The sequence below is a fragment of the Phaethon aethereus genome (genome assembly GCF_964289735.1).
Source record: "Phaethon aethereus genome assembly, chromosome: 11".
Classification (NCBI taxonomy): Eukaryota; Metazoa; Chordata; class Aves; order Phaethontiformes; family Phaethontidae; genus Phaethon; species Phaethon aethereus.
The window spans coordinates 8,390,877-8,417,885 of NC_138587.1; the positions used below are offsets into that span (position 1 = coordinate 8,390,877).

At 49.5% G+C, this 27,009-nt stretch overlaps 1 protein-coding gene across 1 annotated transcript in view; it reads left to right on the plus strand.

Moving 5' to 3' along the window:
- The window catches only part of ADAMTS9 (ADAM metallopeptidase with thrombospondin type 1 motif 9), a gene marked incomplete at its 5' end in the record, with an annotated part of 82,152 nt that overhangs the window by 20,398 nt on the left and 34,745 nt on the right, over positions 1 to 27,009 (plus strand). Inside the window, 17 exons of the mRNA XM_082004577.1 lie at positions 3,444 to 3,589; positions 10,067 to 10,248; positions 10,350 to 10,486; positions 11,570 to 11,687; positions 11,952 to 12,047; positions 14,831 to 14,997; positions 15,105 to 15,234; positions 15,820 to 15,946; positions 17,667 to 17,877; positions 18,640 to 18,804; positions 19,899 to 20,063; positions 20,676 to 20,795; positions 22,611 to 22,715; positions 22,848 to 23,015; positions 23,211 to 23,495; positions 24,173 to 24,334; positions 24,931 to 25,107. Coding sequence (XP_081860703.1) covers positions 3,444 to 3,589; positions 10,067 to 10,248; positions 10,350 to 10,486; positions 11,570 to 11,687; positions 11,952 to 12,047; positions 14,831 to 14,997; positions 15,105 to 15,234; positions 15,820 to 15,946; positions 17,667 to 17,877; positions 18,640 to 18,804; positions 19,899 to 20,063; positions 20,676 to 20,795; positions 22,611 to 22,715; positions 22,848 to 23,015; positions 23,211 to 23,495; positions 24,173 to 24,334; positions 24,931 to 25,107 — 2,661 coding nt within the window. The remainder of the gene's footprint in view (positions 1 to 3,443; positions 3,590 to 10,066; positions 10,249 to 10,349; positions 10,487 to 11,569; positions 11,688 to 11,951; positions 12,048 to 14,830; positions 14,998 to 15,104; positions 15,235 to 15,819; positions 15,947 to 17,666; positions 17,878 to 18,639; positions 18,805 to 19,898; positions 20,064 to 20,675; positions 20,796 to 22,610; positions 22,716 to 22,847; positions 23,016 to 23,210; positions 23,496 to 24,172; positions 24,335 to 24,930; positions 25,108 to 27,009) is intronic.

Consider the following 27,009-nt stretch of genomic DNA (forward strand, 5'->3'; position numbering starts at 1 on the left):
AGAAATAACCATTTTCTTGAGATTCCAAAAATCTGGGCTGCAATTTTGTTCTGAAAAACCTGCCGTTACCCTTGGATATGACCAGAGTGATGTGCAAACAACTCCAGTTGAGCAGATTAGCATCTCCTTAGAGTTACCCCGTGTCAGCCGAGAGGCAGCGTCCAGCTGCATGGCTCTTAATAAAGACCGTGGAAGCAAAAACATTTCAGTCAGCAAATTTACACAATTTGACAAGTTTAGACAAATTAGACAAGTGTGACCTGAACTTCTCAGCTGAAAGCAGATGGGCTCTTAAGAAAAGCTAATGCAGTCCACTCGTGTTCAGGCATTTGAATGTATTCTCACAAAAAGGCTTTATGGAGTGAGTCTTGTATCTGTGTGTTGGTCTGATTCAAGCTTAAGGTTTGGATCATTGTAAACTCTCTCTTCCTCAATGTTTACTTGGGCTTGTGAAGTGTTGAGGTGCGAGTCTGGAATGCTTTTCAGTGGAATAAATCGCTATTTTGATACTCTGCTGTGGCCAGGAGCCCCATCAAACTGCGGCTTGCTGACTAATGCCTTGACTCAAGTCTGCATGTTTAAAGCCCGTGATATATGGGTTGGCAGATGGAGAAAACACCATGCCATTTTTTATGGAGATATCTTTGGAAATGAGGGAGCCCGAATAGCTAAGAAAAATCTAGCTAAAACTAGGAATGTAGATTTAACCAGGCTCCAAGTTTATTCTTAAATCAAGGACAATAAAGCAACATGGGAGTATTAGTTTATGCATATTTTGCATGTGAGGACAGCAAAGTTGGTATCGCTAAATCAAGTAATAAGCCCAGCCCAGAGTTTGGCCTTTCCTGGGCGAGCACCAGTCGTGATGGTTTACAGCGTTTCACAGCACCAGTGCGTTGTCGGGTGGAAATAAATCACTGAAAGAAAGTAAAGAGGGTCATAAACTTGGGCCTCTATCTCTTGTGGTTTTCAGGGTTGTTTAAAGAATGATAAAAGAAGAGTAGAGGAATAGTAATCATTTCTGTCTCCCGCCGTATGGCAGCAGGTAGCGTATATGTTATGCATGCATGAAGCCTCACAGCACTTTGTGTGCCCCCTGCTAATCCATTCAGCCAAAGCCAGCCCAAGGATGGGAGCTGGATTTGGTGAATTATCTGGGACTCCAGTGGCAAGACAAAGGAAAGGAAAGTCTGTTGTAGTGTCTCCCATCCCTGCCATTGCTCTCCTTGCTCAACTGCGTGTGGAAGTTATTTTGAATTTGCTCCAGACAAAAACTCTTTTCTTCTCTTCATTCTCTCTTTCCTATGAGCTTACAAATCAGAACCCTGGCAGGCTTTTTAGTTTTTCTGTTGTAACTCAACATAGAAATTATTTTTAAAATACAAAAGGCATGAAGGTTGCACAGCCAGACTATTCACAGTGTGGTTCCAAGAAACACCATTGCGTTTTCATAAGATAACCTTGCTGTTTATTTAAAACAGCTGCTCTTTTTTTGGAGTTGATTTACCATCGACTCCAAACCCCCAATTTTTAATAAAATCCAGGGATGTAGGTGATTTCCTGGTTAATTCTCAACCATCGGATGGGAGACATATAGGTCATGTCACGGTCTGTTAGCTGTGTACATTCACTGGTTAGCTATTTGGTCGTCTTCTCTGGGTCAGTGGTGCCAAGCATGACTGTGGTTATATATTTAGCTATAAGCATCAACATTGCTGCGAGAAGTTCTCCACCGGGACAGCACTGTTGGATTGGTGTCATATATTTTTGTACGTTGACGATAGCTGTCAGACCTCTTTGTCCCTGTGCAGGACTGGCATTAGGGGCCCCCATCCTGCAGTTTTTCAACCCTCTAAATGCCAGGAGGGGTTGTGTATTGTAAGGATTTGTCCTGCAGCAAAGAAACAGGCATTTCAGCTTATTTTATTCCTGTCCTTTACTGTAACAGATTTTTTTTTCCCAGCCGATTTCTATGTGGGGAATCAAATCTTCAGATGAAAGCAGCCTAGAGACCGTGCTCATCTCTGAGCAAACACCACATTAGGGCCCAAGCTACGAGTTGTTCAGCCGTCCTGCAAACCATGCCCGTAGGCCAGCGTACCCGAGATCAGCTTTCTTCATCGGCAAAGCAATGTGCCAAGCTGGCCATCGTGGGCAGAAGGCGTTAAACGTGTTGTGGAGCCAGTGTCCTATGAGCTGGATGCTCGACCTCCACGATAGCTTGATTTTGCTCTGTTTTCCTAGATAGCTTTCTCTAAAGTGGTTCCTAAGGATGTCTAAGAAGGGGGATGAGCTCATGGTGTGTCTTGATACAACCTTGTTCTGCTGTTAGTGAAAGGGCTGGAAAAACATGGCACACCAGTAAATTGAACCCTGTTGCCCTGAAGATTGTCAGGTGTTTCCCTGCCTGAACAGCATCTGGTGCAGAGAAATATGGCAAGGGAATATTTTAATGATGCACTACGTGTTTTCTTCCGTAAGTCTGTAACCTCTTCTAATCTGTGAGCAATCAGCAATGTTTGGGCTTCCTGTAACTGCAAAGTTTTAGGCATCTGCCAGCAGGTGAGCCTGTCTCTGGGTCTGAATCTGCCTTAGCAAGCCGTTCAGTGAGAGGGAAGCCCCGCTCTCACGGGTCTTGGGGACACTTTTCCATCCACTCTGGAGGGGCCAGAAAGTGACTCTTGCCTAGATCTCGCCTCTCCAGAAGTCTGGGTAGTTGAACTAGCACACATAACCCGAAGGGACACAATGTGTACCATAAAAATGGAGGATAGGGGCTTGCCAAGCTAATTTGAACCAGTTTTCCAAACAAAAGAAAACAAGAGTTATAGCTGGAAAACAGAAGTGTAGGCCAGGCCTTGGCAAGTCCCATGTTATGGCTGAGTGAAAAAAAAATACTTTGGATTGAGGAATTCATTTTTCTATTTTATTTGCCCTTTGGATTTGGAAATTTCCTTTCCCTCCTCCATTCTGGGGTTTCTGTGGGGACGTTCGAGTTTTCGCTGGTGTTTTCCCCATTGCCCGTCTCCTCCCCTGACATGATGCGGTTCCTGCTGCTCTCCAGGAAATCAGATAAGCAGCTTTTTGAAAAGCCAGCGCCGCGAGCATTGCCACGCTGTTCCGTGCTGTTCGGCACCAGTAAACAGGGAATATTCAGTGGTTGCTGTTGTCCTCAGTCTTCTTCCCATAAATCACTCCCGGGGACTCAGCAGCTTGCCTTTGCCCCTTCATTTAAGGGTGCAGAAAGAAAAAAATACGGAGGGTGACAGACAAAAAGTAAAGAAGTTAAATTTTATTTGATTGGAAAAATCTTTGCTGCATTTTGTGAGTGGTTGAGAAAAAAATAAGCATGAGTCTTGGCGTCCAGGCTGGTCGCTGTTGATCGTCTCGTGATGCAAAAGCAACGCAAACCCACCTTTCCCATCTCTCTCCTTCGCGCGCAGCACTGCCGGTTTGGGATGTGCGTGCCCAAGGAGCGAGAGGCGCCGGTGGTAGACGGAGCGTGGGGGACGTGGAGCCCCTTCGGGACCTGCTCGAGAACCTGCGGCGGTGGCATAAAGACGGCGATACGAGAGTGCAACAGGCCCGAGTAAGTGCACGGAGGGGAAGCGCCGGTGGGAGGAATGGGGAGAAGCAGCTGGGTTACCCAAATGGGCTGACAACCCCTTCGGCCGTCCCCAGCCCGTGTGTGCCCGGGGACCGGTGGCTTTGCCCCGGGGACGGTGGCTTCGCCTGGCACGCATGAGGCAGCACGGGAACCCCAGAGGAGCCGGTTGCAGGTTTGGTTTGTGGGTAAAGTGCACTTAAAAGGGATCCGTTTAACAGAGAGGGAAGGAAATAATACCCACATGGGCCTATTGCTTCCTGTTTCCCTCGGGGAGCACAGCTGGGGTCCCACTTCCAAAGGTGTTTTTCCTCCTCCAAAGTTGTGGATCAGAAAGGAGGGAGACGGAAAGGAGCCACACTTCTATCTATTTTTCACTATTTTACCCCTCCTTTGGCTGCTTTTGCAGCTGTTCCTAAAGACCATATCCTTTATACAGTTTTCTACCATTTTACTCCTGCTTTGGCTGGTTTTGCAGCTTTTGGCTGCTTTTGTGGCTGATCCTTTATACAGCTACATGTCAGCTGGCACAGACTAGCCAAACCTCAGCAGAAATCTGTGCCCCATTAAAAAAGTGGCACTCATAAATGTTTGCCGTCAGCCTGGAATGCAAAATCCTGCACCCTTTGAAATGGCAGGGAATTTTGCTGTGCGCTTCAAGGAGACATGTATGGCTGGCGAAATATTAGCAATAGGTTGAGCAACTGTTTACATAAACGGTGAACTGTGCTGGTTTCTGTTTAGCTGTCTCCTTTCAGCCCACGAAAGCAAGCAGGGGTGGGCAGGATGCTTTCCAGGCTCTCGTTTGTGACTGAGACACAGAGAGGAGAGGGGTCTGCAGAGCTCGTTGCCCCAAGGGGTCTTCAAAAGATAGAGCAGGCTCGTTCCGCTTCCTCGTCATTGGCGTCGGACAGCTTATTGCCGAGGAAATTGCCATCAGCGACGCGCCAGTGACGGTCTCATCGCTGCTAATGGGAGAAGGGAGAGCTGGTGCCTGCAGCACCGGTGGTGAAGCGACGGGAGAGGCTGGCTCAGCGCGGCGGGGCAAGAGTCGAAAGAGAAGGGTTGAGGCTAAGGGAGTCGGGCACCAGCACGTTAATTGAAATGATGTTGAGAAACACACAAGCGCAAAGGAGTTCTCGTCTCGCTGTGCTGAGTCAGCACACGCCATATGGTCTTCCGGTAGCCATGGAGACACAAAAATAAAATATCGTTTCACACACAAAAATAGCTATGCTGCCAAACCTTTGGACGCTGTCAGTGAGAAGTATTCTCATTTTCTGGAGCGGCATCTGTTTGGACTGATAGCTTTTTGTGATAGAAAATCTCCTTTATCCTAAAGGCTAGCCAAGGAATTTTAAATTCCATCGTCTTTCATAGCTTGTGTTTTGTGTCTTGGGCGTTACGTGAGGGGTATTGCTTTGGCCGGGATTTGCAAAAGCACCTAAATATGCTCGGTGCCTAGCACCTGTGAAATGCCCTGCACTTATCATTAATAGCGGTTATTTTCCAGGCCCCATATCGAGAGCTGCGTAGCTGGCACTGGCCTCTTCTCCAGCCCCTCACGAAGTCCCTGCAGGGTGTTGTTTGTCCTAGCACTATCCACAGAGCCAACTCTCTTGTTTTGTCTCCATAATTTGACATCGTAGCATGGGCTCCCACCATCTGCATCCTCATTATTGTGGGGCTGCTGACACAGTGCAGGTGGATGAGACGCCGCTGGGTACTCTCCTGCCTCTCCCCCTTCTCACAGTACTTAAAAAATATACAGAATGGGTCCAGGCTCTGTTTCTCCTCCATGGTAGGAGACAGCAAAACCAACCCAAGTACCCTGAGTAAGGGCTGAAATAGTTTTCAGTAAGTCTTTTATATTCAAAGACGGTTTAGCTTTTTAAAGCTTTTTCTGTGCATGAGGCTCTGGGGTGGGATCGTGCATGCCAATAAAATATTGTACTAATAAGGCTGCAGCTCCTGCCTCTGTGCTCCGACACCTACGTATCGTGCAGGGCTGTAGGAAGAGCTGTAAGCCTCTGAAACGGCAGCAGACTGTGTTTTGACATGTGCTGAAGGAATGCGTTAGCTAACCAGACCAGACCTTCCCACCAAGATTGCCCACTTGGGAATTTGGGGCTGGCTGGTACAGACAAAACCCATGGCTGTAGCACGTCACGTAGAGGGTCTGTGGTGCAAGCCCCGGTTTTCAAAGCAAGGCATAGCTGCAGAATTATGGGGGAAAGGCATATTTCATAAGATGTCGATACCAGGAGCCCTGTTTTCAGGCTTTCTGGATGGGGGAGCGTTATCTCTGGACGGAGTCGGACCATGTCTGCATTTTAGTCCATCATAAAAGTACCTACCTGTGCTGAATGCTGTCTGAGCTTGACGTGTAAACACATCTGCAGATAACTCTGCTGGTCACTGGCAGCACATGTCCCGATTCCCGGTCCCAGGGCTTCCCGGGATGCTGCGAAGATCTCCAGCTGACCTGTGCACACTAGGGCTTCACCGATTTTTCTGCAGCCGCTGCATGAGCGCAGGCACAGAGGCGGTCATGCAGATGAATGCGTATGCCCCATAGTTAATTCTCCAGGGGCCTTTTGTCGTGGCAGCCTGAATGCCCCCAGGCAGAGGGGCTGCCCGCGGGGCTGAGCGCGTGCAGGGCTCCCCCAAAACGGCGCTTCTCGGCGAGCTGCCTGTACCTCCCGCTCCCGGGGCACTGGCAGCTGCCTAGAGCTCCGCGCGTGAAGATTAGTAGATTAGGAGATTGAAGGTTGGTACCTGCAGGTGACGCATTAAGCGTTGCATATTTAGGACCCACTGGGAGGAACGCAGCGGAGCCAGGGTGTGCGCAGGAGCTTGGAAGGGGAGCGATGCTAGATTGAAAGCGGGTCCACGCCGGCTGTTAGTTGATCAAATAGATGATTCGGAGGGAAGGGGAATCAAGAGAGAACAAGGAGCTTTCTATGCGTGCACTGCCTTCCCTTCTATCTCTGCGGTACATCGTTGATGATTATCCACAAAAATATTATGTAGCGTGAAATATCCCATATTTTTTTGTAACACTGAAAATCGATGTTATATGAGGCTGACTTGTTTTTCAGGGTCAGTTCTCTCTGTTTACTCAGACTCTGTGAAAAGCAATGCTGGTTTAAAAACCACCCTAAAACTGTCAGGGTGGTTTGGGGCTGTTTTGAAATGTCATAAGTGTGAGTGTGCTTCAGCCCCAAACGCTGGCAGCGGGGAGATTTACTGCCACAGTTACAAAGCTGACAGTTTGCAACACGATGGCACATTTTAGCATCCTTCAGTTTGCGGTGTGTCAATGTGTTCAATATTCTCTCAATCTCACGGGTCATTCCTAGAAAAAAGGAAACTACAGTGGCTTCGGATCTTTGGATTTTGTTCGACGTACCCTTAAGAAAAGGTTCCTGCATCATGTTGTTAACTAACTTAATATTTAAAAGTCTCATTTTAATTAAATTGATTTCTATTGGAAGGACTGTGATAAAAATGTTGCAATTGCAATTTTTTTTAAAGAAATGCCCTGCTAGAGGTTTGCATAATTTAGAGCTTTTGTCAAACTGCGACAGTCCTGCTGCAGTATAAATGCTTTTGAAGTGAAAACGATGAATCCCGTTAACTCCTCTGTGAGTGACTCGGACTCACCGAGGTCTGGAGTGTGCTGCTGCCACAGCTAAGAAGTTTCCCCGTGTGAGGTGTTGTCAGATGGTCAAGATGTCCCTTTGTAGCTGGAGGTAGATGATGTGCCTGCGTGGGAATGGTCTGCGGCGGTGGGAAACCCCCAGCAATGACCTGCGAGGCGGGAGGAGTCCGGCACGCGTCCGCCGGGGCTGCTGTGCTGGGCTAGCTCTGGAGCGGTCCCAAGTCTAATCAGTTAAATTAATTCAAGTTGTTTGTCATACCAAGGTGGAGAATAGGTTAAATCGGTAGAAACCAGGTGGTTTCGGTTTGCTCCCCTAGGAACTGGTGTGAAATCGGTCTGTAACTGAAATCTGCGCTGGGTGCTGTGCAGTTGCTTGGGCTTTTTATCACTGTTACTTGCTTAGTTGCAAGCACCAGAAGCCTTTGCAAGTGACACACATTTAGTTTCCAGAGGGCACGTGAGAGTCGCCCTCGGAGCAGGTGAAGACAGAATCGTGCCCCTCGGCATTTAGGCTGGGACCGCGGGACCTGCACCACGGCAGCGCGTGTCTCAGCTGGCAGGAAGAATCCCATGTGCGTAGCTGGTGGTGCTTTGTGTCTCACCTGTGGCTGCTGGAGGAGGCAATGTCTCCCCATTTATCTCGCAGGAACTCCACTACTTGCGTCACAAATAGTGACATTTTCAAATGTAAAAGTGAAGAGTTGTTATTTGTGGGAGAAAAAAAATAACAATTTATTGTTGTTGCCGGGCTTCGTAGCTGGTTATAGGTCAAGAGATGCTAAAAAATTGTGTTCAGCTGTAGGAACTTGTTGACTCGCTGTGTGTAGAGCCCCTTGTGCATGCGCAGGGGGGTTCTGTCTCTGTTACGTTGGGAGACGCCAGCTGCGTGCAATGGGCAGATCTTACGATGGGCACCTCCATGCTGGAGTGGTTCCCGTTTATCACTCGTTGGTTCATGTTTCAGAGGGTCTCCGAGTGCGCAAACTGGCTTCCCTCCCAAGGAGAGTGGATGGGAAGATGCGCTCCGCCAGCATCCCTGGGGCACCGATGGGCATCTGGTACCGGGGCGAGGCAGAGCCGATCCTGAAGAAAAGCCCTGAAAGGCAGGAGGTGCCAGGACTTCAGCACCCGGCGAGTCGCTTTTCGGATCTGTGCTTCTTGCTGGTGCAGGCGCTTGTTCTGCTCAGAAGTAGCCTGGGCAGAAGACGTAGGTTTAGCGGTTATTTTGCAGCAGAGGCTGGAGCTGGGCACAGACATCAGCTTGAGCTTCGAGGGCCACTCGCTCTTTGCCTCTGTACATGCGCCCCGGCACGACGTGGTCAGGACACGGTGGCTCTGGCCACTGAGGATGCTCTTGCCCTCCCCGACCCCTCTGAAACGGTCTGTTAGAGGCAGGAGCCAGGGCTAACCTCAGCCGGTGGAGGCATTCCCGCGTCTGATGGCTGAGACGCATGTTAACTTCATCTACCCTCAGTGCAGGTCTAATGTGGTATAACTTTTCCTTTTTGGATAATTACAACTTTGCCCAAGTTGACCCTGCAACATTTCATCTAGATTGCAGTATCTTTCCTTCTGTAACATCAGGGAAAAGCAAAGCTCCTTGGGTGGTACTGCGGGGTTTTGTATGCGTATTAATGGTGGTAGCCTGTAGAAGCCTCAACCATGCCCTCCCAATTTCATTTGAAGTTTCAGGAGAGAGCAGTAGAGATAGCGGTGGGGTTTTTTTTTAACATGTAAAGCATGGTGCATCCTTTTTTATTTTCTTATTACAATTCATTATATACGTAGAAGGCGGCACATAGGTGGGTGTATGAAATCTTACCCGAGGGCCTAGAAGAAATGTCCTTTGCACTGACAGTAAAGAGGATGGCTTGTATCCCAGGGGTACTTTCCTCGCAGCATTACCGTAGCTGAAAATGAGTCCTCACCAGAAAAACGCCTTCTGCTGGGCTCCTCCGATGCCGTCTGCGTGCAGCTTGCTCCCGCACCACTGCTGACAGCAGCTGGAGTGGGAGAGGCTTTTTCGGTCCCTGAAGTCAGCTGTTATCTGGCAAAGGCTCCATTTACATGCGAGGACAAAAATAGTTGTATGACTACAGCCCTGAATCTGGGAGTCGGGAAATTCAGAATGACAATTTCTCCTAGGCTTATCCACTGGCTTTTATGTCACTTGGATGATATCGCTCTCCCCAGTTTATACCAGAGTCATCTTACTATAAAGTAGGGGTAAAGTATTTATTTGCAGTCTTTGGTGCTTTCTGGAACACATGGGGATGAAGTTGTTTTAAAGTGCTTAGCACTACTGTTTTGGGCTAGAAATCCTGAGGGACTAAGTGCTGCCTGACCTTTCAGCCTCTGCAGGGAAGCCCTTTCTTCTTTCTGCCATGATGTTTAGTTATTTGCAACCCAGTAGATCAGATGCAAACGCTCAGCCGAATGCATAGGACTGATGGGGTTGTGGAGGGGTGTTCTTGTATGGGATCCCTCAGTGTGGAACTAAATCCCTAATTAGGGAGGAAGATGCTTTTCCTCTCTGGCTTCTCCCACTACTGCTGCATTCATCAGAAAGCAAATAATCCCTTTTTCATCCCTTTTTAGCATCACATATATGGTCTTTTTTATTAGACGCCTGCATAACTTCTCCTGCTGTCAGCCTGGGATATTAATTAAAGACATGCACGAAGACAGGGCCCACAAAATGGTCTTGCAAAATACCGACTGTGCTGAACAGGTTGCAGAACTGCAACTGCATCTCATTTCCAGCCCGATCCTGGCCATCTTCTTTCTTGTTTCTGCAGGCCAAAAAACGGTGGGAAATACTGCGTGGGTCGTCGCATGAAGTTTAAATCCTGCAACACCGAACCATGCTCGAAACTGAAGAAGGATTTCCGGGACGAGCAGTGCGCCGACTTTGACGGGAAGCACTTTAACATCAACGGGCTGCCCACGAACGTGCGCTGGGTCCCCAAATACAGCGGCAGTAAGTGGCGGGGGGGACGCGGATCCTGCCTCCTGGGTCACTGCGTCAGGGTGATGGCGTTCGGATAACGTGCTTCTGGTTTTCCTCCCTCCCCTCCCCAGTCCTGATGAAGGATCGGTGCAAGTTGTTCTGCCGCGTGGCGGGAAACACGGCGTATTACCAGCTGCGGGATCGTGTCATCGACGGGACGCCCTGCGGCCCCGACACGAATGACATCTGCGTGCAGGGCCTGTGCCGGGTAATTATTTTCTCTCCTCTTTAGCAAAAGGCAGTTGCAGCTTTGCACAGCAGGCTGGTGCTTCTGCACCTCGCTCCACCCCGGCTGTTGGCGTGCCCTCTTCGCGCGGGGGCTGCCGGCAGCATCCGCGGGCGCCGCGAGCCCCGGCGGCTCTGACGCTTGTGCCAACCTCCAGACTTGCAGAAGAGCCACACATGGAATCGTAGAATCGTTTAGGTTGGAAAAGACCTTTAAGATCGTCGAGTCCAACTGTAAACCTAACACTGCCAAGTCCACCACTAAACCATGTCCCTAAGTGCCCCATCTACACGTCTTTTATATACCTTCAGGGCTGGTGACTCAAGCGCTTCCCTGGGCAGCCTGTTCCAGTGCTTGACAACCCTCTCAGTGAAGAAATTTTTCATAATAACTGGTCTAAACCTCCCCTGGCGCAACTTGAGGCCATTTCCTCTTGTCCTATCGCTGGTTACTTGGGAGAAGAGACCAACACCCACCTCACCACAAGCCCCTTTCAGGTAGTTGTAGAGAGCGATGAGGTCTCCCCTCAGCCTCCTCTTCTCCAGACTGAACACCCCCAGTTCCCTCAGCCGCTCCTCATATGACTTGTTCTCCAGACCCCTCACCGGCTTCATTGCTCTTCTTTGGACACGCTCAAGTGGAGGATGTCTGTACATCTGCCCTTCATTACTGAGGGCTGTGGAGGTCTGAGCCTGACTCAAAACGCTGCTTCCTTCTGTGCTCTGCCCCGGTTCTTCCCGGTCAGACCCTGGAGCACTTTACATTTCACCATTATTTTTCACACTTTTATCTATGGGAACAATCAATGCAAGAAGTTTTCTCTAGCGAAGGCATTGCCTGGTGCAAACGGCAGTTCTGATTCTCGCTTTGTTAAAAAGCCTTTTGTTTGAAAATGGTGTGGGATGGCCACACTGTAAATCAGCAGAAAAATGTGGGGAAACAAACCAGTTTGTCTCATGGCAGCCTTTTGCATACAAAGCCTTTGTGTGTCTTAACTGGGAGGTTTGTAAATGTTGTTCCAATCTGTATTTGCTCAATCTAGTTTTTTCAATTTTTCTCTTAAAGCAAGCTGGATGCGATCATGTGCTGAATTCAAAAGCAAGAAGAGATAAATGTGGTGTTTGTGGTGGGGATAATTCTTCATGCAAAACTGTTGCGGGCACATTTAACACGGTGCATTATGGTAAGAATCTGTTGCTAAAAACTTTATAGTGAAAAATGCGGGTCTATAAAAGCCATTACCACACTTAATCTACAAAAACAGTGATGTAAAATGCAAAATCCTTCTAGCTATAGTATATTCCATTTTATAACTATTTATGCTATCCCTAAATGAAAAGTATCAGCTTGTGTAATGTGAGGTAATTTTGCTCATTTCCCTTCCTCCTGTAAAAAGCAAATGAAATGTCTGTGTAATAGCCATGACTTTCTGTTAAATCTTTTCTAGGCTATAACGTTGTGGTCCGCATCCCAGCTGGTGCAACAAATATTGATGTGCGTCAGCATAGTTACTCAGGGAAACCAGAGGATGACAACTACCTGGGTGAGTTGCAGTGCTTGTTTCAGTCCAAAACTCTGCTTTATTGTCTGGTTTGTGGTGATAGACCTACTGGCTGCTCTCTGCTGGGGAGGATGAAGAATTCATTTAAGGGATCTCATACATCTACCAAACATTCAGCCTCATCTTGCTCTTTCTTTTTGTTCGTGTCATCCTTGATGCAAAGTTTGGGAGGCTCTTACGTTATAAGAAATATCCCCTTAGAGGATATCTGCGGCTGGGAAGGAGTATCAAGCCTGGGCTGTGGGTGGGAGCTGGGGCACAAAGCTGGGAACCAAACAGGCTTCTCAGTTCTGCTGGAGTCTCCTCATTGACACTTAACGTGTCTCTGCTGTCACCGTGCCTTGGCTGGAGAGTAAATATGCCATACCCCGAAAGACGTGTGTACAAACAAATCCAAAGAGAAATTATTTTCTATACCCCGAGAACAGTAATTCTGCTTTCACTTAGATTGAGCCCTTCTTGTCGCTGCGTGACAGTGGTACGTAACTGCGATGAAATACCCTGCGCCAAAGCTGTTGGTTTGATTTAAACCTAACAATAACTTGGCCTTTGGCTGTCGGACATTCCTAGTCTCTGTTTTCTCTAATGTGTGGGTACATCTCTAGAGCCAGATGAAAATGCTGGCGGTGCTATGTTAAGACCAGCCTGCTGCACGCACATACACTTTTAGCATGGCCACGCGTCTCTCTCTTTTCCACCGTGCTGATCAGTAATTCACCCCACGGGGAGTTCTGTCTGTCTTCAGTGGCGGAGATAGCACGACCGCACATTACGACCGATGTTACCCCTGCCAGCTGAAGGCTGGTTTTGCCAGCGAGCCTGAGTCGTGTCCCTCAGGGTCTGTTCTGCCTGCTGACGGGGCAGGGAGTCGGGCTGTGGGCCCTTGTGGTCCTGGGGAGATGGCTCTTTGCCAGCTCTGTTCCTCCTCTTCTTCACGCCCTGTGCCTGGCTCCGCCAGCTGCGCTCCTGGTAGCGCAGGGTCCCTTATTTACACCCCGGAGCAGGGCACGTCATCTCGCTTCATCTTGCAATATCCCCGAGTTGTTGAGCATTTTTGCAAAATACGGGGCTTAGCCCAAGTGCTCGCTGTATTTGGGCATGTTAAAAATGGGACTAGGCTGGGGGTTGCTAGCCCGTTGAAGGCGAAGGAACTCATTTCTTTGTGTCACTTAAGAAACAAGTAGAGGAGACTATGGTGCACCAAAGGGAAACGGTGCTGACAGCTCTGGCTGCCGCTCAGAAAGGCCGTCCATGCAGCCGGACCCTTCATTCAGGCAAAAGTCTGAGTGGGTCCTCCCTGTCCTGCCGGGGCCACGCAAGGCACCATGTCCTTGCGCGCACGTGGCCGTTCGATTGCAGCCGCGTTGCATCGTTTCTGCGCGTTCACAGCAGTGAAATGAGATGGTGCAGCAGGAATGCACATCACTAGCAAGAAAACCTTACTGAGATATGATAGTTTTCCATTCTGGGGGAGGGAGGTACGTTGCGTTATTCCTCTTTTCTAGAAAAACAATCCTCCCTGTGTTGTGCCGATTCAAACTGGTTCACCCCAGAAGGAGCCCCAAAGAACTTCTCAGCTCTTCTTGGAGGGCCTTTAATCTTCTTGGGAAGCAATGAAGTCAAATCTTCTTTAATGTTGCTTTAATATTGCTGGGAAAGCATCTCTTCACATTAGGCCTGACTAGAAGCAAATGAGAAGTGTGCATGTGTCCACTTATTTTGCAGCTCACTGAGTGTGAAATCTTGGGCCCTCAGTACTGTGAACCTTGTAGTTGCTTAACAATTTAGGAGGAATTTGATGTTGTCATCAAGTCCAGGACGTGTACCTACTGTTGTAGCAGATACAGTAAACGGGAAGGAATCCTTTAATGAGTTTTACTACTGCCTAATGACATTAAAGCCTGCAAAGTGTGGAATTTTTTTAAGTATAGCGTCCGCTTTGTGAGGTTTTCCTCCATCTATGTCTGTTTGCTACCAAGCAATGTTTTGCTTCATTATGTCTCCTTATTCCGTGTAAAAACCTTCCCTTTGGTGTTTTGGTGTTTTCCCTTTGGTGTTTTGGTGTTAAGTTTAGATTTTTCAGTACAGAGGCTTTGTAGTAATGTAGCTGTGATGGGTGAAATGGTGGGGAAACTAACTTAGGAAATTAGCTACATAATCGCATTAGTGTGAAGTTGTGCAGCAGACTGCTGTTTTCAGGAAACTGTTCCTTTTATAAAGCATTTAGGCTTTAAGCCTTCAGTGCTTTCACATACCTTAAGATTTGGAATAATAAAAAGTATGGGGGGAGGAGGGGGAGAGAGGGGGAGATGCTGACCAAAGTCCCTGGCAATTAGGGTACATACATTTGCCCTAAGAACACACCTGGAAACAACGGGGAAGCCACCCTAGCCGCACGGCTAACAGAACGATTTGGGCAGGGTTATTGCTGCGGTACGCGCAGGGATGCAGACTGTGTGCGCCGCGTACGGCAGCCGGCCCGGCGTGCCTTTGGGTGTCTCTCTGCCCTGGGTTATGGGTGAACTATTTAGCAGCAACGTCAGGCATTCAGCCTTCGTTTTAATGAGGCTCTCCGGTGGGAAAAGGAGAAGGCACAATGTCTGTAAGAGCTCTGCTGCTCTCTTCACGTCCGTTCTGTTTGAGAGCGCCAGTGGGCTTTTCCTCCCACCCCAATGAAGGGGAGCACTGAGAGCGCATGACCCACGTTATTATGTACGTATGAGTTAATTCTGCGTCTTTAGTTCTTGTTTTTTGCACCTATGCAGCCTTATCTAACAGTCAAGGAGACTTTATATTAAATGGAGACTTTGTCGTCAGTATGTTTAAAAGGGAAATCAAAGTTGGGAATGCTGTGATCGAATACAGCGGATCGGATAATGCTATTGAAAGGATTAATTCTACAGATCGGATTGAGCAAGAAATAACGCTTCAGGTGAAGTATATGTTGTGCGTGTGGAAAAGTCTGCTCAGCATTATTGGACTGAAAACGGTGGCAGCGAAGTCTGTTGGTTTACTCTGCTTCATCTTTCTTTCCCTCAGGTTTTATCAGTGGGCAATTTGTACAATCCCGACGTTCGTTACACATTTAATATCCCCATTGAGGACAAACCTCAGCAGTTTTACTGGAATGCGTATGGCCCGTGGCAGCCCTGCAGTAAGCTCTGCCAAGGTGGGTGCTTGGGAAGGCTTAATTTTGTCCCGGATTTGTCTGGGATCTGGGCAGCGTTGTCAAATCCCTCTCCATTTCATTTCTTTGAGATTCTCACGTTATGGGCGTGATTCTTTCCCCGGGCTGTGGTAGCAGATAACGTCGTACGAGGTCTAGCACTGCTCTGGTGCTTCTGGGTTTCGGAGCAGGGCACTTTGCAGCCCCCCTGAGCCAGGTAAGCCTTGCAGCCTGGCTTGCAGGCGAGGCAGCTCAAGCGCAGAAGAGGTTACGTGGCATTGCCTAAGGCTGCAGGAGGCACCGGTGTCTGGTTTGGGGTCTGACACCCGGTCGTTGCCTCCTGCCAGGCTGACCCTGCTAAACACCCAGAGCCCACCCTTGCAGGCGCGCTGCAGCTCCCTGCCGGCGCCCGCCTCGCCCGCGTTAAACCCTTCCGCTCCTCCTAGGGAGCCTTAACCCCCTCCCTCTTTCTGAAAGAGATTTAAAAGCGTAATTAAATGTCTTTTAAATGCTACTGTAAAAGGAGTAAGAGAAATAACTATTTTGATTGCTTTTCCGTGTGACTCAACGCGTTTTTTTCCTGCGTAGGAGAGCGAAAAAGGAAGCCCGTGTGTACGAGAGAGTCGGACCAGCTCACAGTGTCGGACCAGCGATGTGATCGAATTCCCCAGCCTGACCCCATCACTGAGCCTTGTAGCACAGAATGTGAATTAAGGTGCACTCTACTCAGCTGTGTATATACATTACATCATATATTTATTGTTTACTCCTCTTTCCTTTCACCTCTCGCTATAATTCCTTTTCTCACCAGCCTGTATTAGATTTAAAAAAAGAAAAGGATTAGCACTTGCCTCTCTTTGTCAGCCAGGAGGGATTGACATGCACCAGCTGTGTTTTGAGAGGTGCTTTTCTACGTTTTCACGTTTCTCTTGTTGGACTAAATTAGTGCTAACTAGAAAAAATTTCACCTAGTGTAGAAGAATCTCCCTGTGTGATGAAATGCCTGAAATTCACATCTGCCTGGATCAGAAATGCTCAGCACCATCCTACAAACAGTGTGCAAAGAGGGGAAAAAACATATGCTCAAAGCAAAAGAGTAACTAAGACTTGGATTTATCATCATTTGCTTAAAGTGAAGAATAGGCTTAAGTGTGGAGCGGGTTTGGGGCTGTCCCCAGACAACTCCTGGCGAGCTGGAATTGATGGAGCATGGCCTAAATCATCACAACGCGTTTTCCCTTTAAAAGCAATCTGTTTTTCTTTCTGGAGCTTAGCTATGGTGGCACTAAATGGCTGCTGGTGAAGCAATTCAGATGGCCGTGTTCCCCGAGGGGCTTCTCCGGCTGCGTTAAACCCGGGGCTGGTGTAGGGGCTGGTGTAGGGGCTGGTGTAGGGGCTGGTGTAGGGGCTGGTGTAGGGGCTGTAGGTGCGGTGGTTGCAGTAACAGCTGTTGCCATTGCAACAGGTTGGAAGCTTGAGAAGGGCAGATGCAGGAGTTTGGAAAGCAGGCAGGGATGTGAGCGCTTCACCGCTCAGGAGATATTGACCCCAAATCCCCTTGACCCTACTCTCCTCCCAGGAGTCCTGAGGTTTGCGCTCTCAGCGAAGGAGCGGGGCTCTGCGCTCGCCGCACAGGACCCGCGGGGGACCTCACTGTCCCCTTCCCCGGCAGCCACCCCTCTGAGGTGCGGGAGGCAGTCAGCTCCGGTTGACTCCAGGGTCTCCGACTTCTCCCTGGATCGGGCCCGGTGTCTTGCCAGGGCTGTATCCCCAGCTGGGTCCTTGAGGGCCACCAGCGCCAGCCCTTGCTGCCCTTCCCCGGAAGGAGGCACCAGGGTGGGAGTCCGTCCATCCAGAGGGAACGACCCCAATCCCCACTAACACTCGTGTGTCTTGAAGCAGTTCGTTTGCTGACGCTTTGGAGAGCTGAAACTCTTTTGCAGGCATCCTGCCATGTGGAATGCCTTGTCACACCTTTCAAGCCTGTGCAGTTGGGTTTCTGATAATGTGTTTTTCAACTTTTCGGTTTTAGAGGCACTCCTGCAGGGGAACGTGGGGTAGAAAGCCTTCAAAGCACTGCTCCTCGCTTGGCCATGGACTCCCCCCACCACCTCGCGTGGTCCCGCAGGGTCGCAGCGTGGCTTTGCTGCCTATAAGAGGGACCTGGTGACAGTTCCTTCCCCACAAGGAGCAATGCCGGGGTTAACCGCCTCAGGTTTTTGGAAGCCACAAAGCATTGGGGAGCATTATAAAGAGCCAAAACTTCCAGTTCAAGAGCATATATTCCTTATTTATGTGAAACACCCCTGAGCATGTTACCTGCAGAGTCCCATAGCCCCACAGCTCCTTCTGCTGCTTCTGATCCTCTCCAAGCCTTCGTGTGGGGTCATGGGTTTCTGCCGCACGAGGGCTGACGTCAGCTTTCCTCGGCGCAGGTGGCACGTCGCGAGGAAGAGCGAGTGCACGGCCCAGTGCGGGCTGGGGTACCGCACCCTGGAGATCTACTGCTCCAAGTACAGCCGGCTGGAGGGCAAGATAGAGAAGGTCGACGATCGCTTCTGCAGCAGCCAGCCCAAGCCGAGCACGAGGGAGAAGTGCACTGGAGACTGTAACGTGGGAGGGTGGCGGTACTCGGCCTGGACCGAGGTAAGGGATGCTCAGCGGTTACGCAGACACCATCTCCTCCTCGCATGGGGCTGTCAGACCGTTTAGGTTGCGTACAGCGTATAAAAGCTGGCCACAGTGGTTCTGCTTCCGCTGCTTTTTCTGGAGGACACTGTAGTCCAAATCAGCCTGGTACTCCTAATTTTCCACTGCAATGAATTTATGCTTTTAAGCATCCTAAGGTCTGTCTTCAATATGCTAAGCCTTGCTGGCTGTCTTCTCTCACCACAGCCAGCCCCGCGGGCAGGAGCCAAGAGGACGTGTTACCGTCAGTGGAGGACTTCCGAAATCTGTCTCCTTTACATTTTTCAGCAGAATACTTTTCCGTGGCCAAGATTATTCCTGAATGCAGACCTAGCACTGAGAGAATGACGAGCCTGGGGCTTTCCAGGGAGGGCACGGTGAAGGGGGCAAGCTGGTTAGAGAGAATTAATCTCTCCTAAAATGAGAACAAGCAACAGCCATTTGGGAGGACTGAACGGCAACACTTGTAAAAGTAATAATGGGGTTATAACCCGAGATGAATTTGTGAAACTCATTGCTGCGAGATTTTATTAAGCTTAGCAAGATTGGATTTTTAAAGGAACGTACAAAGCAACATCCTGCTACTTAAAGTCTGAATTGTTCTTCCGGAGGTTTTCTGCAGTCTTTTCACAGTCCTGACTGCAAGCGGGGAGAAGGAAATAAATGGGCTGTGGGCCTGTGACGGCGTGGCAGAAAGTATTTGGTGTCTCTCCTTCCCAGTGCTCCAAGAGCTGCGGCGGGGGCACGCGGCGGCGGCGAGCCATGTGCGTGAACACCTACAACGATGTCCTGGACGACAGCAAGTGCAGCCAGCAGGAGAAGCTGACGGTGCAGCGATGCAGCGACTTCTTGTGCCCCCAGTGGAAAACTGGCGACTGGTCCGAGGTGGGTGCTGGTCACCACGGTGGGCTCATCCTGCTGGTCCTCCACCCTGGGGGGCTGGTGCCTGCAAAGAGGTAGCTCTGTCCCTGCTCATCCCTCGGGTTTTGTTTGTGCCCCGGGGCATGGTGGCACCGTGCCTCTGGCAGAAGGTCTCCCCAGTCCTGTGCAGAGGGAGGTAGACAGCAAAATCACTGGCCTCGTCACCACTGGTCAAGAGGCCAGTTCCCTCCCTGCAAAGCCACAGGGGGTTAATTCCTTTCTAGTCCTGCAGTAATTTCTCCCCATTTTTTTCCACGGTTCCTCTGCAGCTTTGGGAAGGAAAATACCTTCTGTGCTCATTTTCCCTTGAGGTCGTCCTCACGAGCCCCGGCAGCTCTGGTTGTCGCTGGAGGGCAGGATTTCACCCTGCTGTTTATTACCGTTACCTCTTCCACTGCTGCCGACGTCCTTCGCAATGCAACAAAACCATACCTTGATAGGCTTTTCCTTGCAGCAGGACCAGGGATGTCAGAGAACAGTCCTCAAAGGCTGCTCATCACCTTTGTGGCCAAATAACGCTCGGTTCTGTGAATCGCAATCTGTTAGGAAATAATGAAAGCAGTTAAGATTGTTCTCTGAAAAATATCTGTCTTTTGGGTCAAGCTGCTAGCAGCCCAAGCACACTGGGGTGATGGAAGAGGCGTTTGGAGCCTGTGGGGAGCCGAGACCATGAACATGCACGCTCAGAGCCAAACAAGTTTTTTGCAAGCCTCTGTCCCCGTTGGGCAGCGCTGTGGCTTCGCCCTGTGACTTACAGCTGCTGGAAGTAAAGAGCCTTCATGGTCTCACCTTATCCGTGCTGAAGGGTCCTGGCCCGGCCGTGCTCTCCACACTCCAGCCTCTGCTCTGGACCAGCTCCTGAGAGCAATCCTGCCTCGTTGCGCGATGCTCGTGTTTTTCCCAGCGCACGTGGTCGTTGGCTAAACAGCCACCTCTCGGCACCGGTGTTTAAGCAGCGGTTGCAGCAGGTCTCCAGGTTTATTTTTCAGCACCCGGGCAGGTGCTGAGCCGGCAGCGCATCCCCAGCACCGCCTGAGCTTGCGCTTTACTCCTCACAGTGCCTGGTCACCTGTGGAAAAGGGCATAAACACCGCCAGACCTGGTGCCAGTTTGGAGAAGATCGGTTAAACGACAGGTTTTGCGATCCCGAAACGAAGCCGGAGTCGGTGCAGACGTGCCAGCAGCAGGAATGTGCTTCGTGGCAAGTGGGGCCGTGGGGCCAGGTACTGCAGAGCTGCTGCGGGGCTCCCGGCCGGTGGGACCTGGGTGCTGGTGGCCAAGGCTGGGTGCTACCCTCTCATCCAAATTCAGTGGCATAACTGTGTTAATTGATTTGCACGCTGAAGCAGCCCTCTGTTCGCTTGGGTTCAGCGGATGGGCAGCAATAACAGTACCTGCCCTTTGTGCTATATTTAATCCGTGTCATACTAAATTGGCCGTGATTTGCAAAAAAAGGGTTTCCAAGGTTACACTCCTAAATCCATATTTAGGCATGTAAATACATGGCCTAATTTTCATAGAAAAGCAGCTCCCATTGAATAGCTGTTGTTGCGTTTAATGTTTTCCAGTTATGGGCCAGACTATGGTTTCCTGTATATGGCAAAGTAAATCTTTTAAATGCTCGCACCTTCATTCCCGAGAAAGCAAGTGAAGCGTGTGAGGCTCTGGTGGGCACAGTGAATTAAAGCTTCGACCTAATTTAAAGCTGAAATGGATGAGAGTAACCAGAAGGGAAGCTGGGCTTTATTTTTGCTGCTCAGGCTGGGCTGATTAATGCTTTAACTGAAGCAGTTACTCAGACCTAGCGCTTCTTTCTCCGGTCTGTCCTCTCCCAGTGCACCATGACCTGTGGCCAAGGCTACCAGATGAGAGCGGTGAAGTGTGTCGTGGGCACCTACGTGTCAGTGGTGGATGATAATGAGTGTAATGCTGCGACCAGGCCAACGGACACACAGGTAAATGCCGCTGTCCTGTCTATTTTGCCAGCGTGTGTACGGAGGTCTCCAAGCTGCAGCTTCAGGGGTTGTCTTGCTGCAGCAAAGGCTCGTCCTGGACGTCAGCCCATGCAGAGCAGTGTCTTGGTCAGCTATGTGGCTGTTGGAGAGGTGCAGCATAGCACCCTGTTATGGTGGTGGTGGGACAGAGAAGCTGTATTTGGGGAGTTCCCATCCAGACCCTCTCCACGTGGTTAACCTTATGCTCCAAAGCACTGGATTGCCAAAAAGGCAACGGACAACTTGTTATGAGGGCGTCAAGACTTCATGGGGTAAAGATTACCTTTGCTTAGGGTTTATAACCATGGAGCTCTGGTCATAGGATGGGATGTGCGAGGGGCTATCCAGATTCAGAGCAAAGGTTGGTCTCCAAGAGCTCATAAGCTAAAGAAGCAGCAGTAGATGAATATGGGAAGACGACCAGAAGGATAAGATGGAAGAGTATTTACTAGCCTCAGAGGCTGGGGTCTCCATACAGCAGACACCTCCTTTGGCTTGCACAAGGTCTGGGATGCATGGCTGCAGTCTGAGCTTGCTCAGCTGTGGGACCATTGCTGTGTGGTATGACTGACAGCTAGGGGCCATCATTTGTTTTCTGCTGCATGTGATGACATAGTGTATGTGCCAACTACAATTCCAGATGCGTACCCTCCCGGCCGGATAAGTTGAGAAATGTTGCACACCATTTGCAAATTTGCTGAAAAGGCTTTCCATGCTGCATTTGCTGGTGCTTGGAAGCAAACGTGTAAATTCCCATTTCAAGGAGAGGATGTGCCCATGGTGTCTGCAGGAGCTGAATAAAGCAGAACATTACCATCTATCTATCATCTAGGGAAGTCGTAGTGCTGATGCCCTGCCCAGCTTCAGTCCTGCATGACTTCAGAGTTTAACTAAGGCCACAACATCTAGGAAAGGGCTGTTTTTCCCATGTATGGAGACCAATTGCGCTATAGTCGAGGGGTAACAAACTCACTTGTCATCAGCCATCGCTTGGCATGCACATCTCCAGTGTAAGTAAAAATCACAGCAATGCGGAAATCATTTATGCCATTTGTCAAGAGCCGCTCTCTCCCTTGCAGTGACGATCAGTATTAATTTCCTTTTTGGCAATTGCTACTCATAGGCTCATGTAGTAAAGTCACTATTCATCATTTCTGTTGCCAGACCTCCCAGGAGGTCCAGACCGGGACCAAAACCCTCCTGTTGGGCACCGTACCAAAGCTGAGCAGAATGACATGCCTGCCCCCAAAACCATGCATGTTTAGTGTCTGGTGAAGATCAGCACATAGATATAGGTGGGCTGGTGGGCTGCAGGGAATCAAAGGGCTACAATCAGCTCAGCAGCGTAACCTTTATTAAGTGGGCTGCAGGTCTCGCGCTGAAGGAGTGGAGCTTTGAAGGGAGATAAAGTTGCTGCTTTGCAGATGTGGGTTCATACCAGAAGTCTCTTGATGAACTTTCATCTTTTGCCTCAAAAACATCTGGTTTTAATGCATGGAGATGGCACATGGTTATAGGGATCCCTATTGTGGAGTTCCTAATAAGTCAAAAGTCCACCGAGGTTCTGCATATGAAGACCTCGGGGTACTCATACCAAATTTTGCTGATTCACCAAGAGGATGCAAGGAGAAATCCTGCCAACACACAAGCATGCAGGTCACGGATTTTGAAGACATTGTGTGTGGTTGATAATTACATTGAAGAGGAGGTGGTTTAACTGTGAAACATCTGCAAATTCCTTATTTCCCTCTTTTCCTTCATGTATTTCATGTACAGGACTGTGAAATAGCAGCGTGTCCTCCCCATCCAAATAGTCCCGAAGCCAAGAGATCAATATCAGGCATTCACAGGACACAGTGGAGATTTGGATCCTGGACACCGGTAAGAGCATTTCAGGATTATTTTGCAGTAGACAATGTGATATTTTTAAGTGTATTTGACCAACTTTTCGTTCCAAAGCCCTTGTAATATATCAGGAAACTTTCTAGTGGAGTGCTTGTTGCTCTTCCCTAGTGCTCCGCAACGTGCGGGAAGGGTACCCGGATGAGATACGTCAGCTGTCGAGATGACCAGGGCTCGGTGGCTGACGAGTCAGCTTGTTTCCACCTCCCGAAGCCGTCAGCCACGGAAATGTGCACTGTGACGCCATGCGGACAGTGGAAGGCCTTGGAGTGGAGCTCTGTAAGCATCACGCTGTCTCTTGCAGGAGAACCTCATGGACCTCATTGCTGGAAACGGGTTTCATTAATCTGTCACGCTTGCCCTTTTGTAACTGGGGGGATTAAGGTTTTATTCTCTTCTTTATTAGCAATAGCTGTCTGCCTGATTTTCAAAGCCGGAAATGTGACTGTGTCTCCTTTCCCCACTGTAACGCAGTGCTCGGTGACTTGTGGTCAAGGTAAGGCAACGCGACAAGTGATCTGCATCAATTACAGTGACCAGCTGGTGGATAGGGGTGAGTGCGATCCGGATGACCTCCCTGCCACCGAGCAAGACTGCTCCATGTCTCCATGTCATCCGAACAGCCATGACTACGGCAGGCCCATCCACCCTTTCCTCTATCCGGATCATCGCCTGAAACTGCACCCCGGAGGCAGCCCGAACCGAAACCGTGCACATATACCGGGAGGCAATCAGTGGAGGATTGGCCCCTGGGGTGCAGTAAGTGCCCTGATTTTCTTCTTGCTGTTTATGTCTTTTTTTTTTTTTTTTTTTTTTTTTTGTGCGTGTCTTTTCCTGGTGTAATCCAGGCTTTTCTTGACGTCGCCATGCAGGGAAAGGAGGGACCCTTCTCCCCGCTTTCTGCTCTCTGCTGGCACGAGCAAGTGTTGCAGTAGGGTGCAGGCATCGCTCCTCAGCCTCTCACACCTCCTATCTCCAAGGCTCTCTAGGCAGAAAGCTGACAGCGTCATTTTCCATGAGGCAAAGGCCAACCTCTGCTTCTTGGCCGTCTCCCGGGACATTTACAGCTGTGCAGAGCTGTTGCCAAAGCACAGCAGAGCCTTAATGCCAGATCCTCTCACCCCACCCAGTTTGCAGCGCTTTAGCACAGAAGTCACTAAAGGGAATTAAGCACAAATGGGGTGTCAAACACTGCATTATAGGCAGTGGGGATTACTCACCTGCTTAAAACTAGGCTCGTGTTTATTTTCTTTGCTTAGTCAGCACCTAAGTCATTGCACTGCTATTAGTAATAGCTGGAGTTTAAAGTTAATAATGCCTGTTAACTGTATTAAATTTCTAGCAGTGCATTCCCACGGTGCAAGGCACTGGGAAGGAGCTGGGAATGCAGAATTATTCCTGGACTCAACGAAGCCATGGGCAATTGTATCTTCCAGTGCTCTAGCACGTGTGCGGGGGGGTTCCAGCGGCGGGTCGTGGTGTGCCAGGATGAAAACGGATACACCGCAAATAACTGCGATGAGAAAAGCAAACCCATGGAGCAGAGATCGTGCGAATCTGGCCCCTGTCCTCAGTGGGCTTATGGCAACTGGGGAGAGGTGAGTGCACCATTCATCCCTGGGCTCCCTGCGCAGGGGAAGATATTCATTAGTGGCTGAAAAATGGGAGAAGAGGGGGATATTGCGGTGACATTTATTAGAAAAATTGGAGCGTGAAAGGCAGCCTCTGATAAATGAGTGAACCTAGCAACTGCTTGGTGGTGTTTTCTTTCCATTTGTCATGGGAGAATTTTCTTCCCAGGCAAAAGCCAATTCTACAAAAATTGAAATTCCCCCCCGCAAGAGAAGTCTCGTTTAACTGAAGGCCTTATTTTGTAAAAAAAAAAAAAAAAAGAACCACTGCTCCCCTCTGAAAATTCATCTGAGATGAGCAATCAGAGATGTTAACCTCCAGTATTGCGTTGGATCTGGCAGTATCATTGTGAGGCAGCATGGACAGCTTTAGGAAGAGAGAAGCTGAAGCAGCCGATGCCCCATCTGAGGCTTATACGGAGTTTGGGGGGATCTGGCCTGAGTGGGTCGGTTGGGAACAGAAACAACAGTCAGGTCGCGAGGGATGCTGGTGCTTCGAGTGACTGGTCAGCAGTATTTTGGCTGCCCAGACAGTGATTGCTCTGTCCTCTGCTGACTTCCAGTGCACGAAGCCATGCGGGGCAGGGACAAGAACGCGGCTGGTGGTGTGCCAGCGCCCTAATGGAGAAAGGTTTACGGATCTGAGCTGCGAAATTCTTGACAAGCCACCGGACAGAGAGCAGTGCAATGTGCAGGACTGTCCTAGAGATGCTGCCTGGAGCGCTGGTCCTTGGAGCTCGGTACGACCATAAACTCTTTCTCTTTGTGAACCGTTTTGTGGATATCCCGTAACAACAGATTTAATTTGCTTCAAACCAAGGTGCTAATGCTTCGTGTCTTAAAACTGCACTTAAAGAGGATTATTGACAATATATTCAGAGTAACACCTGTTCAGGAAGGGCTTACATTAGGGGACCTCAAGTCCTCTAATTTAAAAGGCACTTTCTGCTAAGTAGCCACCTTATTACAAGCGAGTGCTCTGCATTACGAGTCTTGGTTCTAACTGAGTTCTTTGCATATGGATTTAAAGCTGGCATTTAAGCAGTACATTTCCACTGAAGTTAAATTGTTCTGATATTTAATGGGAATACTGCACTGTGCACCTACCGGTTTACCAGTCGTGTGTTCTCTGCCAAAAGCAAGATGACAGGGGAAAATGTACGAAATTGCATCAACTCCCAAGCGTGTACAAGTGTGTATAGATGTGTGTGCGTGTCCCTACCTGCCCCCACACACAGCTATATAGAAACACGTGTGAGTTCACACGCGTGCTCTATTTCTCTTCCCGTGTGTACATAACATGAGTGTGACGTACCATGCGAAGGCACCTGTAAGCTATTCTCGTGCATATCTCTGGTTCTGGAGAGTTATTGTCTGGCCTGATCTCCAGCTGCTGCTCTAGATGTCATTAAGTTCGCAAGGGATCAGCAGGTGGTGGAAAGCTTAAAACCCTGGGAGCTTTCTAACAAAATAGTGTTTGGAGCAGAGGTGTCTTGCACTGCTCCTTGGCCGCTGGAGGAGTCTGCTGTAGAGATGCTCTTGGGAGGACAGAGCAGCCCTGAACCGGGGGGCTGGGATGATATTTTTGGGTCCCACAGCTTTGAAATTGTCCCTGCCCAGAGCAGCACCTTCTGCTGGGCGCGGAGCCCCGGTGTGCCAAGGCGGGTGCTGCCCGGGCGCTTCTGGCGCGCTGGAAACCACGGACCTGCCGGTTTTGGAGTGGCCTTCAAACAAATGTCGACCTATTTTGTTATAAAACCATTTGAAGAAGGTTTTAAAAAATACTAATTTGACTCAAAAGCACTTTATGTAGGGGAAAAAAAAAAAAAAGGCAGCCTGTTTGTAATATTTTGGATGTCCTTAATTGTCGTGGTTTGAAAAGTCATCTTGCTAAAACGTAACCGCACGGTCGTTTCTGTGGGTGCTGTCAGTATCATGGATGCCTTCAGTAACGCTCCTCAGTATTTTTATCATACCTCAGTGAGTTATGCAATAGCCATAAAACTGCTGAACTGGTGTTTATACGGTGCTTCACCAGTGCAAGGGACAGTGATGCGAAATATTTCATTCGAGGTGCTAATGTATCACTTGTACGCTGATACGGTTGGTGCTAAAAATGAGGGAGGTGAGCTAAGCAGAGCTAGCGACCCATGCGGTGGCTGCCCCGCAGAGTTACCGGCTGGGAGGTGCTGCCAACCTTTGCTACCGGTGCTGGACCATTTGCAAGAACCAAAGGTGTGGACAGAGTTGTGTTGCATTTTGGTGTCACTCGGCGTTCAGCCTCTTCACAGGCTCCGGGGCTGCGGCAGCTCCTCCGTGGTAGAAATGCAGGGTGTGCAGTCCTGTATTTTGGGTTTTGGGTCGTTTTTTTTTCACCCGGAAAAATTCCCTGTGACTCTCCTAAGTCGTATTAACCTTGGTGGCTTGTCCCTTGCTCGGTCTCGGGGGAGCGGGTGGGACGTCGGGCAAACAGGCAGAGCGCAGGGGCATCCTCTCCTGCCCGCGGCATCTCCTCCGGCAGGGGAAGGGGCTGCAGGGCTGAGCCCCAGCCGCTGCCACAAAGTGACTTGATTTTTCAGGTCTTGCTACCGAGGTGTCATTTGGCTCTGACGTAGGGGACCCCAGCGCTGTTTGAAGACTAA